A 14,172-nucleotide genomic window follows, 5' to 3' on the forward strand; every position below is an offset into this window, starting at 1 on the left:
TTTAATGGGAAATCTGACAGACACATATTGAGTTTTAAATTAAGAACACAGACAAATCTAAAATTTCCAGTTTTTAGACTTGTTATGCTTTGCAGAAACGGCTTATTTAATATATTTGACCGGTTGGCCAGTTCTACCCTTTTCATATGCAATTATGTATTTTTGCTTCAGAAATCTGATCCAGTTGTATCTTACCGAGAGACTGTGTTCGAGGCTTCCTCTCAAACTTGCCTTTCCAAGTCACATAACAAACACAACAGATTGTACATGACTGCTGAACCATTACCTGATGGTTTGCCTGAAAAGATTGATGAGGTAAGTTAATTTATTAATTTTTTTTGTTTAAACCTTTTTCTTTTTCTTAAGCCAAGGCTTTGATGATCACTTTGTAGGTGAAAGGTGGCCCTACCAATACCAAATCACATCTATGGCCTAAACTGTTCATAGAATGTAAATCGAATATTACATTTGCATTTAATATTTGCTACCTACCCCTAGACTTTTAGAGAAAGCACTAAGCAGCTTAAATTATTTTACCAGGGCAAGGATATCTTCCCAAGACAAGATGCAAAGCTGAGAGGTCGTTACTTGGCCGATAACTTTGGTTTTGTTGTCAATGAAGCTCGTAAGATATGGTGTTTCGGACCTGAAGGTACGGGAGCCAACCTTTTGATAGATTGCACCAAAGCTGTGCAGTATCTCAGTCAAATCAAAGACTCTGTTGTTGCTGGGTTCCAGTGGGCATCGAAAGAGGTAAAAGGACCAACTAAGAGTTTCTTTACAGTAAAGGGCATATAGTAGAATTGTGTTCTTTTAAAACAAAGTTTTTGCACATTCTCATTGTTGTGTTGCTTACAGGGTGTCCTCTGTGCAGAGAACATGAGAGGTATTCGTTTCAACATCCATGACGTTACCTTGCACGCTGATGCCATCCACAGAGGTGGTGGTCAAATCATCCCAACTGCTCGTCGTGTGTTGTATGCATGCCAGCTTACTGCATCACCTCGTCTGCTTGAACCAATGTACTTGGTCCAGATCCAATGCCCTGAACAAGTGGTCGGTGGTGTTTATGGGGTTCTGAACAAACGTCGTGGTCAGGTAAACCAGACCGTACCCAACCTGGGAACACCAATCTTGACAGTGAATGCATATTTGCCTGTCAATGAGTCTTTTGGTAAGTTTGTAATGTATTTACTTGTGTTATCTCAGTATATAGTGACTAAATAAGTGTATATCTAAAACAAGAAGTACAGCTTGTATAATCATGTGTTCTTTCTTTAGGCTTCACCGCTGATTTGCGATCTAATACTGGTGGTCAGGCATTCCCACAGTGTGTATTTGACCACTGGCAGGTGTTCAATGGCGACCCTCTGGAGGAAGGTTCAAAGCCCTTTACAGTGGTTAGCGCCACACGTAAGCGTAAAGGTCTTAGCGAAAATGTTCCATCTCTGGATAAATTCTTGGACAAGCTCTAGACATTTTCATCTTCATTACCAACAAGTCATTTCAACCAACAAATACTTGTTTTTGTTTCTCTTTCATTCTTTACCTAACCTTTAAAAGTTTCATACTTGTTTCTTAACTTAGCATTTAATGCTTGTTTTTTTTTAACTTTTAACCAACAATGCTTTTTAATTGAACCATCAAATGTTTATTTTTTTTAAATTCAACTAACAACACTTAGATCGGTGACCACCACGGCTTGGAATAAATCACAATCAATAATCAAAAAAAATCTTTGGGTTTTATTTACAGCTTGTTAAATTTAAATAAGGTCTTAACGGTCGCGTTTTAATAAAAACTTTAACAGATTTAGCTTTTAAAAATCTTTGAATAATTGCAGAAGGGCTGTGAAAAACTACAAGTTCTGCTATTTAAAAAGCAGTTTTGAACTTTTAGTGTAACCAACGTTTCAACTGTCACAAGGCGAGACTCGGTATAGCACCATCAGTACTATGGAGTAACAGTTGATGGCATATATAAAGTAGAAGCAGAAATAAAAATAACAATAATGCATGAAGCAGAAATGCAGTATTTTGGCTATAAATTTAATCACGTCAAAAATACTTGAATTTATTTTAGAGCTCTCTTGTTTATTTGTATTTATATATCGGATATTCCGTACGGATTCCAATTACATGTCCACATGGCATCTTGTAAAGTTACGTAGAAGATGATGTAAGACGGCATCAATTTGAAAACATTGAACATATCCACACATATAAAACACATGAAACACTTTTTAGGACGACCGTAATACACGTTTGATCAAAAATTGTCCCGGTAGCGCAATCAGTATAATACGACTAGCATTTCTAAAACTTTAGATTTGTTTTTCAGTTCAGGTTTGTGCAAACATTTTCTGAACTAGCAAAGTGCTTGTATTAACAATATGGTTGAACCAGTGCCAGAAAAGTTAGATTTCCCAAAAGAGGAAGAAAAAATTCTTGCAATTTGGAAAGAAATAGATGCTTTTAAAACATCATTGAAACAATCAAAAGGAAAACCAAGGTATGCCATGAACTTGTACAAGTATATAACCTTAGCCAGCAACCATAATATGTTATATGAATTAATGAATGAATGTATATTATGTATATAACTTCTTTATTCTCGTGTGACGGGATAATGACACCCGTTAATATAGGTGTTCTGTTTCATACACGTTGTGTTGTGTCTGCTTCCGAGTTACCAAGTATGTAACTTTGTGGGTAAATATTTGTTGTAATGTATGACTGACAATTTAAACAACCCATAAGAAACCACTGGGTTGGAGAAATTGCTAATAAGTGCCTTGCACAAGGACACGCGTGTTCACAAGGTAGCAACATCAAGTCTCAACAGAGGCAGGCACACTAAACCATTTTCCATTTCATTTTTATAATTGACTATATTTTCTAGGTATGCATTCTATGATGGACCTCCATTTGCAACTGGACTTCCCCACTATGGTCATATTTTGGCAGGAACCATTAAGGATATTGTAACACGATTTGCTCATCAGAGTGGATTTCATGTGGATCGTAAATTTGGATGGGATTGTCATGGACTGCCTGTGGTATGTAATGTGTATATTGGAAAGTTTTCTCTCAGTGTGTCGGAAAATAATACTCTATAGCCTATATATATATATATATCTGTAGAATTTAGCAATCAGTGCTTTCTGGCCTGTATTGCTGAAGTCTATAAATAGTTTCAATAAATATATATATATATATATATAGCTTATATTATAGCCTATCAAGTTTGAGGTATTTTTTAAAAGGAAAAAGTTGTTAATCTGTCTTGTTACAGGAATATGAAATTGACAAATCACTTGGCATCAAAGGACCAGAAGATGTTGCAAAGATTGGAATTGCTGAATATAATCGACAATGTAGATCTATTGTGATGCGATATGCTTCACAATGGGAGGTGGGTATTTAAATACTATAATCACAGATGCCAAGTCTGGTGTTTTAAAGTTATCCTGAATTTTTTATACTGAATTCACCAAAAGTATTACAACCAATAAGTAAAAATACATATTTCAAAATACAAGTGTATGTTCATCCCTGCCTTCCCTGCATTTATAAAAAATGGTGCCTATGAATGGAATACAAGTCATGGTTAAGTTTGAGTTATTGAATATCATATGCCAAAATGCCATGTACCAGTTGACCAGTACCAGGTCAAGTTTTTTAAACATATGCCATGATTGCATGCACAATGTGCCAGTATCAGTGACGTAGCCAAGTATCTGATTTTATGATCATGTTTCTTTTTTGCAAACTTCAACCCATTCGTGACCAATTTTTCAAATGATAGGTTTTTTTCTGTATTATTATCAGAATTGTAAATACTGGCTGTGCAACTATCTATAGTTGCTGTGGAAGATTGCAGTCAAAAGACTCCATTATGACGGTGAGCTACATTAAACCCCTGACCAATACATTTACATGTGTTTTCAGCTCATAGTAAATCGTCTGGGTCGATGGATTGATTTTGAAAACGATTACAAAACATTATATCCTTGGTTTATGGAGTCAGTATGGTGGGTCTTCAAACAACTGTTTGACAAAGGCTTTGTGTACAGAGGGTTTAAAGTCATGCCGTTTTCAACCGGCTGTCACACTCCTCTATCAAACTTTGAAGCAAATCAGGTCACTTTGACTTTTAAAAAAATTGTGCTGGCTATGCCATATTTTGACCAATGTAGTAAATTAGTAGATTCCAGATTCAAGGTTCTGTGCTGCCTCGTTGTGGTAGTGCAAAACAATATGTATTTGCTCAAAAGTTGTATACATGGTAAATTCAACTCGTAATGATATAGAAGTGACATACATTCGATCATTTTTTATTTTATTGGAATGTCTGTTTATCCATTATTTATGTGACCATCCCACAGGACCCACAGTTATATTATTTCTGGAAACTAGTATGCAGTCATACTGTGACATTATAACAAAAGAAATCGACCAAAAAATGACAATACATTAGAGGTTACTATCTAGCGTATAATGAGCTGGTAGATTCTTAACTAGCACCTATTGCTGTTTCAGAATTACAAAGATGTTAATGACCCTGCAGTGATCATTAGCTTTCCATTGGTAAAAGATCCAAATGTAAAGTTGATTGCATGGACAACCACACCATGGACGTTACCAAGTAACCTTGCTTTGTGTGTCAATCCTAAAATGACATATGTCAAGGTTTGTGGATCAAAAAACAGAATATAGTAGGATGGGGGGAGATGGGACACTTTTAGCACATATTATCCAAATATGATCGTGCACATATTATCCTGATCGTGTTTTAAAAAGTTCCCAGTCTGTGGAATTTGTGACGATACAACTTCATAATTCTTTGAATGTTCTTTAGGTATTACCAAATACTTAAATAGGATGAAAAAAAGAGAAAGAAAACGTATCCCATCCTCCCCCACCCTACTATATATTTAATTTGCTTTTTTTGCAATAAAACCGAGTACTCTGTAGGTGAATGTAAATTCAAATTATACCATTCTACTAATTTTATTTCACATATTTTAAATCAGCCAATACTTTTTTGAAATGTAAAAATTAATGGAATATGATTATTATTTCCTTATTATTAAATTAAACAGTTGATATGGTTATTAGTAATATTACAGTATGTGGCTGATCTTAAAGCATCACACACAAATTTCATACATATTAACTCTTGGGCATAATATGTGTGAAATTTGCCACCCATGATAAAATGACTGTTGATGCCTCGCCAATCTGTATTAAACCAGTTAATTTATTATATTTTAGGTTGAAGATCAAGCTACAGGCAGTGTTTATATTCTCATGGAAGCGAGATTGGTTGCATTGTATAAAAATGAATCTGAATACAAAGTAATTGAGAAAATGGTTGGATCTGCTTTATTTGGCTTAAAGTATATTCCTGTGTTCAATTACTTTGAAAGTGTAAGTTAAATGTGTTAATTAAAACATCATTAGAGTCTATAAATATTCATCATGCACCCCTGATTTCTTTAACGTAATACTAATGTTGTTTCTCTGTTCCCAGTGATGCAAGATATAGAATTCATATAAAAAACTGTGGCTAAATTTGTTAAAAATGTTCAAAACTAAATATTAATTCTAAGAATGTTGAAATTTGTGATGCACCCTTGTATACCTTTTTGTACTGGTGCACCCCTGGCATGTTTTTGTGCACTCTTGGGTGAAACGTGCACACCGGTTAAAGAGCACTGATTTAGAATGTTTGTCTAAATAGTCTATCATATTTCCCATGGTTTAAATGGTATAGGAATAGGATGATATTGCCCGTTATAGTTTCCCAAACTACCAAGATTTACACCAGGAATGGGAAAAGCAGATATTTATGGCCTATACAAAATATAACAGTGCAGTACTCTTATATTGAGCTATTCCTATATTACAATATTTTGTAATGAATTATTGAATATTGATATTTTGCTACCCTGGTTACTTTAATATTTTTCAACCTTAAATTTCGCTTAATAATAAATATATATATAATCAAATAAGTATATTAATATACTGTTGTCTTTGAAAAAATGATCATTATATTTTCTAGCTGAAGGAAACTGCTTTTAAAGTGTTAACAGACACTTATGTAACGGACGATAGTGGTACGGGTGTTGTTCACCAAGCTCCCTACTTTGGCGCGGTAAGTCACTAAATGTTAATAAAACTATTACCTTGTAAGTGATATAAAAAACCTTTCAAGTAATAAAATAAAAAATCTCCCTGCAATTGATAAAATAAAAAAAATTTACCGTACAAGCGTTTTTTTATACTCTAATTGGGTGAGAACCTTAAGCTTGAAATGCCAGGGTAACTTGGATGTAGACAATGGCAGACATTTAATTAAATAAAGTAATATTATAATATTAATATTCGTTTGTTTCCTTCCCTTTCTGTAATTTTGAATTTGTTCACTGTTGGATATAGATAGGCAGGAGACAATATGGCATGTGACCAGTGTAATTAATAAGGCTTGCTGTAGGAACACTATGTGCTATCCATTTCAACAATGAAGTTTTATTAAAATTATATTGTGTTTGTGGTTACATAGTTTTAAGTTTCCATGTTCTACTTGTATTTAAATATAAACACTGTTAGGTTAAAAGTTTAAGGGGTATTCATACACCCGACAGTGTTTTATGTATTCTCTAAAACCTTTTATAGTTATAGTGTTGACTTTTTTTTAAAGTAGGGACTTTATTACATTTTAGGACGACTACCGTGTTTGCTTGGCAAACAACGTGTTTAAGAAAGATGGAATTCCCATTTGTCCCGTGGATGCAAGTGGAAAGTTTACAAGTGATGTCACAGATTTCCAGGGAATGTATGTTAAGGTATGACCCGGTGAAGTCACTCATAAAATTTTATTAAAATTTTAACAATTCTATATTGCACTGAATGTATGGTATCGGGTTTTAAATAATGGCTTTTTGAGATAGGTAGATGTCATTGAAACCAGATATGCCACTGGTCTGTACTGTTCACCTATAACTAAATTTTATAGTATTCTAATTCCTGTGGCAAATTTCTGGCCAAAAAAGGGTATACCCACAAAGTAACATAGATGGTAACTCGTAAGCTGGCACGTGGTGTATGAAATATTCTATAAAGACTGTCATTTTACGGCTGCGCAAGGATAAAATAAGTTACATTCATTACATTTATATGTTTTAACTACACAGTAAATCAGGGCATTTTTAAAAATGGAGTAAAATTATGGACCAAATTATATTTTTGTTGTTATAGGATGCTGACAAGCATATATGCAAACACCTGAAGCAGAACAATCGTTTAGTGCATCAGAGCACCACTAAGCATAACTATCCATTCTGCTGGAGATCTGACACACCACTCATTTATAAAGCTGTTCCAAGCTGGTTCATCAGGGTGGAAAACATTACGGATAAATTATTGGAAAATAATGCTCAGTGTTATTGGTGAGAGTGAATTGTTAAACATAAAAAAGTGTTAGATTATTTTGAAATTAAATTCTGTTCAATATGAGTGAGGTCTTAAGGCTAATACCTTAATAAGTATAATGCTTGTTGCAAATTTGTTTTTCCAAATGGAGAAACTCTACTGTTGAATGTCGACAATAGGCAATAGCCATGTAGCATTATTTTTATTTGTTTATATTCCATGCAAAAAAATTTAAACATTAAAAAATCATTTTAGTTTAAATATACCCTTTTACTTCATGCCCCAACTTTTATTTGTAATGTACAGTCAGACACGCCTCTATAATTATAGTACCTGCAAAAATTGTAATGTACAATATTTTCAAAATGGCTGTGCTTTTATTACTTTATCTGGACACATACATGTTTTTGCTTTATTACTTATATGCTTAAATGCTCCTATTTTAGGGTACCTGATTTTATAAAAGAAAAGCGCTTTGCAAATTGGTTGCGAGACGCCCATGACTGGGCAGTATCAAGGAACCGATACTGGGGAACCCCCATCCCGATATGGGTGAGTGAAGACTTGGAGGAAATTGTTTGTATCGGGTCGATCGATGAACTTGCTCAACTCAGTGGGGTTCGTGTAACTGACTTGCACAGAGAAAGGTGTGTATAACTGTATATATATGTTTATATACTTTACATATAAAGTGCTGTAAAATATTAATATTAAAAGTTGTAATTAACCTTGATGATATCAGCAAGTGGTCAAGCAAAATGTTGGGTTTCAAAATATTTAAAGCTATTCTTTTTTGTGCCAGAAAAGCAGTTTTTCAAATAATAATAAATTCTGTGTAATAAATTCAATATTTAGTAGGTTTTTACACCTCTTTACACCTTATTTACTGGCAGTTTTATTTTAAAGTGTTTTTTTACCCAACTGGTTAAACAATAGTATATCTAAACGTAACAATATATACATTTTCATAGTTTAGATTAGTCAAGATATATTTAAGCAAGTTGTCACCCAAATTACCCTCCAATTATTCTCAACACAGTGTTGATGATATCACCATACCATCACGCATGGGTAAAGGGGTTTTACGTCGTATTCCAGAAGTATTTGATTGTTGGTTTGAAAGTGGAGCAATGCCGTACGCCCAACTTCATTATCCTTTTGAGGTATTTTGTTTTTGGACATTTTTGTATTTGTGACAATTCTAAATTGTTCAGTGAAAAGAAATACCAGAGACCTAGGATTTAGGTTCAAACTGGCCCGTTTTACCAGAGTGTTTATATATTTTGATAACTGACTAATAAATTAAAACGTAACCTATCTTCCCACCAATGTGTCTTCGTAAAAACAACTAAAATTTAAGCCTAATTCAATAATTAATATTTAAACAAAACCCAACATAAGCTATCCTTATAAATTTTTAACACAGCATATGAAAAAACTTTTTCAGAACAAGAAAGAATTTGAGGAGGGATTTCCAGCAGACTTCATCGCTGAAGGGATTGACCAGACCAGGGGTTGGTTTTACACGTTGCTGGTTCTTTCAACTGGTTTATTTGGAAAACCTCCGTTCAAAAATCTAATTGTGAATGGGCTTGTACTGGCAAGGTCAAATAATGAGTTTTTGTTTAAACTTAATCATATGTAACTTATGAAACAGTAAATTGGATTTGCTTCAATGTCTGTTAAAAGTAAAATGGTAGGTCCATTTCCAAACTTTTTTTAAAACTGAGAAATAAAATTTAAATATTGTTAAAAAAGTTGCATAATTTAAAAATTTCAGAACTCTTTGTTTTAGCATAAAATTAAAGTCCAAAAATTGAGAACAATATTTTCGAATTAACTTTCTGGGTTAAAATTGCCAACTTTAAATCTGGCTTTAACCTATTGGGGTACTAGTGTATTTAAATACTTTTGTTAACATATCACAGTGATGGGCAAAAGATGAGCAAACGTAAGAAAAACTACCCAGACCCGATGGAAATTATATCTCAGTATGGTGCAGATGCTCTTCGCTTATATCTTATCAATTCTCCAGTAGTTCGAGCTGAAAACCTTAGGTTTCAGGTACAACATGAAAAACTTTAATAAAAAATTTAAAAATGAAAGTATACCAATAAATAAAGCTTTTTTTCTATGTAGGTATTTAATTTATTTTTTGACTAAAGTGAAAATTTGAAGAAATAAATAACTATATGTATATTTATATATAATAGTTTTATTATTTTCCAATTTTTTTGTTCAAAATGACGTTTTACCAATGTTGATCTATATATGTTTATTATAAAATTTAGAGCAGCTGAATTTACAAATCTTTTTATTTCTACAGTCTAATGGTGTTCGTGATATTTTGAAAGATGTCTTCTTGCCCTGGTATAATGCATATAGGTTCCTTATTCAAAACATTATCAGGTAGGAATGTAATTATGATTATGTTTTAAAATATTTATTATTATCTTACGTGTTAGGATTTCTGTTGTAAATTTTTGTTTTACCTTCCAAAATTTTCAACCAAATTTAATAACATGGTCATAAAACAACCAAAAATGTTTTGTGTTATTTTCACATTTTCTATGTTTTAGATTAGAAAAAGAAGAGAGTGCCACTTTTTCTTACAAAGATGAAGATCTTGGATCATCCAGCAACATCATGGATCAGTGGATCCTCTCATCCATGCAAAGTCTTCTTCAGTTTGTCAAGCAGGAGATGCATGGTAATAAGATACTGTTATATGGATTATTATTAACAACAGTTAATATGGACATACACAATTCTAAAAGTGCTTTTTAAAAAACTGATAACATGTTCACATTTTCCTTATCGGGAAATTGTTTTTTTTTTGTATTGAAGTACTAGTTTTGTTGGTATTATCATATAAATTTTAAAAATCTATAGTTCATCTTTTATAGCCTAATCACCCAGACTTAAAATATTTGAGTGACCTAATGAACATTATACAAAAAATACTACTTAGTCACTTTCACCCAACTGTAATATTTTTCTTTAAGCCAAGTTGTTATCCCCAGGTTTCCAAACTTCTAACTCGTATAAATTCATTGCACTAATATATTGCAGGTTACAAGTTGTACACTGTTGTTCCAAAACTTGTACGTTTTGTTGAGTTACTTACCAACTGGTATGTGCGATCAAATAGAAAAAGATTGAAGGTACTAGTTTATACATTTTTGTTGTGGTGTTATTCAGTTTCTGTTAGACAAAATAGTTTAAAAACTGTTATTTCTTGAATCCTTTTAAAGTTATTCTGTATACAATATACATACCTATATATCATTTTATTTAGGTTTCTTGTATAATGATATAGCATATAGTAGGGTGGGGGATGATGGGACACCTTTTCATTCTGTTTTATTTCGCCCCATTTGAGGGTAAACAAAGAACATTCCAAGAATTATAAAACTGTCTTCTCATGACTCCCACATAGACCATTGTTAATTGTTTAAAACACCATAATAATATATTGGATATTATGTGCTAAAGGTTTCCCATCTCCCCCACCTACTATACACATTAAAACAAGTTTGACTACCTGTTACTAAATAAAAACAATAACTAATCCAAATTTACTTCAAGGGTGATGGGGGTTTGGAAGATTGCCAGAAAGCTTTACAGACTTTGTTCAGTGTCATATTTACCATCACCCGAACTATGGTAAAAATACTAATAAATTTTACTTGTATCTAGTTTACTAATACGTACTTCTTTTGCATAACTTCTGTAGTCAAATGAGTTTAATGTTAAATTTATGCAGAAAATATAAACTAATTGTTGTACTAATTCAGGCCAAAAAAATATATATATATATATATATATATATAGTTGTTCTATCCCGAAAAAAATAAAAGTTTTCCATTCCAGATGTCACCTATGACGGCCAGTCAGAGTCTAATTTAATATATTAATTCAAGCCATTAAATTTGTTAATTTATATAAATTATAACATCTAAAATCAACAGGCACCGTTCACACCTTTCCTTACTGAACAAATGTATCAGAACCTACGTCGGATTATTCCACATTTACAATCGGATGATTGTAGGAGTATCCATTACTTGATGCTGCCTCAACCAAAGTATGTATGCTGTTGTATAGTCTAAATAGTGAATGGGGGAAGATGGGACGCTTTTTATTCTATTTTCTCGTCCTAATTAGTAGTAAACAAGGAACATTCAAAGAATTCTAAAACATGATCAAGATGCTTAATTATTATTAGCTAAAGGTGTTCCGTCTTACCCAAAAGACTGTATACTTTATGTGGTTATAGTAACAAGGTAAGGATACAATGACTTGAAGCAACTTTAAAACACCACAGACACGCTGAAGAAAAAATATTTTGCAAAATTTTTGGTTTAAACACTGTACACTCAATAAATAACAATTTGTACTTGTTAGATTTATAAAAAAAAACATAAAAAAAACATATATAACCTTTTAACATTTATATAATTAAAAAAAGTTTTGCTTTTATACATATTTTGTTAAGTTTGCTTGTATGTATTATGAGTTATATAAGTAATTATCAATTTTTATTTCCTCAGGGAAAGTTTAATCAATGTAAAGATAGAGAAAGCAGTCTCGCGAATGCAAACGGTGATTGAGCTTGCAAGAGTTATTCGGGATCGAAAAACCATGCCAACTAAGGTGAAACATTTTTTTATATTTAAACAATTTTTGTTTGCAAAAACAATTATACAGTAGGTTTGGGGAAGATGGAACACATTTTCATTCTATTTTCTGTCCCATTTGGCAGTAAACAAAAACATTTAAAGGATTTTAAAACCGTTTCATCACAACTGCCATAGACCATTGTTAATTGTTAAAAATTGATCTGGATACTGATTTTATGTGCTAAAGGTGTCCCAGGTTCCCCCAACCTGCCATATATTTTTTACAAAAAAATGTTTTTCTTTACAAAAACATTGATACAAAAAAATCAGTTCGTATTTTTGTACTGTCACTACAAAATTTATTAAATTTTTACGCAGTTTATTAATTTGTATGAATAGAGTGTTACAAATTTCCATTAAAAAAATATATATATTTCTAGTACCCCCTTCCTGAGCTAGTGGTGATCCATAAAGATCCTGAATACCTTGCTGATGTTGTAAGTTTGCAAAGTTACGTAACGGATGAATTAAATGTCCGTAATGTGACAACATCTTCAGATAAAGTGAAATATGGAGTCAAACTCCGTGCAGAGCCGGATCATGTTGCTTTGGGGAAAAGGTTAAAGGGTAAGAAAATAGAAAGTTTTATCAGAATATTTGGTAAAACTGTGTGTATTGTCATATGGAAGTAATTCCATTCTATTTGGGTAAGCTATGGTAAAGCATGGTATGGTTTCTGTGATTTTATCCAGGTGTGTATTGCACTATGTGAGTGGTTCTATTCTATATGGGTGAGGTGCTGAGGTCCTATCGTAAAGCATGGTATGGGATCTGTGATTTAGGCCAGAGTTAGCCTTTATCCTATATAAATAGATGGTACTTAGCCTTGACCTGTCACCATTGTGTGTATTTAAATACTTAAACGATAGTTGTGCCAATTCAATGGTTACTGAAAAGTGGTATGATTTAAAACCATGCAATCAAAAAATTCACACTACAAAGTTTGGTATGAGGTATATGAAACCTAATCAATGATAAATCAGACGTAATAATTAATTAAAATGATAAAAACCTTCCCAATAGTCACTTTATGTATAGGTATTATCAAGTTAATTTTCTTATAGGTGACTTTAAGAAAATGATGGCAGCTATACAGAAACTTACTGATGTACAGGTTGAAGACTTTATATCTTCTGGTTCAATTCAACTTATGGGACATGTTCTTAAAACAGGAGATATTCGAGTCATATATCAGTTTGGAAAAGAGAATTCACAGTATGTATTTCATTTTTATTAACAGTGGCATAGCCAGAAAAAATGAGGTGACGTGGTTGTGAAAATCTTTGAAGACAATTTCACCCCAATTTTGGTTAATAGACTCGTATGCAATAATAAACATGTGATTCAACCCATTATGATTAAAACTTAATAGTTTAAGACTTCTGACTAACATGGTAGATTTTGTAAGAAAGTAACACTAAGATTATGCAGTGTTAGTTATGCTACATATTACTCAGTCATATATAATGAGCAAAATTTTATGTTTTTACTTCAAAAAGGTATCGTAGACCTCCATATGTCATAAAATCCTAAAATCATGAATTCAATAATATATTTGCCACTAGCCATAAATGTATTTCTCCTGTTACAACTCCCGGTTGTTAGTAATAACCATATTAATATCCACTCAGGTACGAAGCACACACAGACAATGATGTGTTGGTATTGTTGGACGTTACACCTGATCAGTCTATGTTAGATGAAGGTGTAGCAAGAGAAGTGGTTAACAGGATCCAAAAACTTCGTAAAAAGGTAGGAGTTGCTTCATTTAGTTGTTGTATGCTATAACTAACTTGCTTGTATGCCAGTGTGGTAGCTGTGCTATAGATCCATGATGTTATATTGCGTTTGCTAACACATAAGTATAATTTTATTGCAAGTTGAACCAATTGCTCGTATAAAATCATTTATCACAAAATGATTTTAACATTGTGGTCTATTTTATGTTAAAAATGTTTAAAAGAGGTTCTGATTCTTAAAGGAAAAAAATAATATACTAAATTCAAATATACGTTTTATTTAAAATAGATTGTATTTCTATGTATATGTTC

The 14,172-nt window shown here is 32.5% G+C and overlaps 2 protein-coding genes across 3 annotated transcripts in view; both read left to right on the forward strand.

Annotated features, from left to right (window-relative positions):
• The window catches only part of LOC100177993 (elongation factor 2-like), a 6,596-nt gene extending 4,866 nt beyond the window's left edge, over nt 1-1,730 (forward strand). The window contains exons 11-14 of the mRNA XM_026834753.1: nt 131-315; nt 541-753; nt 859-1,174; nt 1,282-1,730. Coding sequence (XP_026690554.1) covers nt 131-315; nt 541-753; nt 859-1,174; nt 1,282-1,475 — 908 coding nt within the window. The 3' untranslated portion in view covers nt 1,476-1,730. The remainder of the gene's footprint in view (nt 1-130; nt 316-540; nt 754-858; nt 1,175-1,281) is intronic.
• A 33-nt stretch (nt 1,731-1,763) lies between these two features.
• Nucleotides 1,764-14,172, forward strand: part of LOC100187404 (isoleucine--tRNA ligase, cytoplasmic) — a 13,185-nt gene continuing 776 nt past the window's right edge. The window contains exons 1-23 of one of the 2 annotated variants that reach the window (XM_026834740.1): nt 1,764-1,774; nt 2,341-2,511; nt 2,902-3,058; nt 3,295-3,414; nt 3,951-4,142; nt 4,542-4,691; nt 5,277-5,432; nt 6,070-6,162; nt 6,731-6,853; nt 7,266-7,456; nt 7,886-8,086; nt 8,479-8,602; nt 8,887-9,044; nt 9,368-9,503; nt 9,766-9,848; nt 10,019-10,149; nt 10,512-10,603; nt 11,028-11,105; nt 11,411-11,526; nt 11,993-12,095; nt 12,502-12,688; nt 13,186-13,336; nt 13,753-13,885. In XM_026834740.1, the coding sequence (XP_026690541.1) occupies nt 2,393-2,511; nt 2,902-3,058; nt 3,295-3,414; nt 3,951-4,142; nt 4,542-4,691; nt 5,277-5,432; nt 6,070-6,162; nt 6,731-6,853; nt 7,266-7,456; nt 7,886-8,086; nt 8,479-8,602; nt 8,887-9,044; nt 9,368-9,503; nt 9,766-9,848; nt 10,019-10,149; nt 10,512-10,603; nt 11,028-11,105; nt 11,411-11,526; nt 11,993-12,095; nt 12,502-12,688; nt 13,186-13,336; nt 13,753-13,885 (2,994 nt within the window). In that variant the 5' untranslated portion in view covers nt 1,764-1,774; nt 2,341-2,392. The remainder of the gene's footprint in view (nt 1,775-2,340; nt 2,512-2,901; nt 3,059-3,294; nt 3,415-3,950; nt 4,143-4,541; nt 4,692-5,276; nt 5,433-6,069; nt 6,163-6,730; nt 6,854-7,265; nt 7,457-7,885; nt 8,087-8,478; nt 8,603-8,886; nt 9,045-9,367; nt 9,504-9,765; nt 9,849-10,018; nt 10,150-10,511; nt 10,604-11,027; nt 11,106-11,410; nt 11,527-11,992; nt 12,096-12,501; nt 12,689-13,185; nt 13,337-13,752; nt 13,886-14,172) is intronic. The other variant, XM_026834741.1, reaches the window with a different exon arrangement.

The sequence above is a fragment of the Ciona intestinalis genome, chromosome 5 (assembly GCF_000224145.3).
Source record: "Ciona intestinalis chromosome 5, KH, whole genome shotgun sequence".
Classification (NCBI taxonomy): Eukaryota; Metazoa; Chordata; class Ascidiacea; order Phlebobranchia; family Cionidae; genus Ciona; species Ciona intestinalis.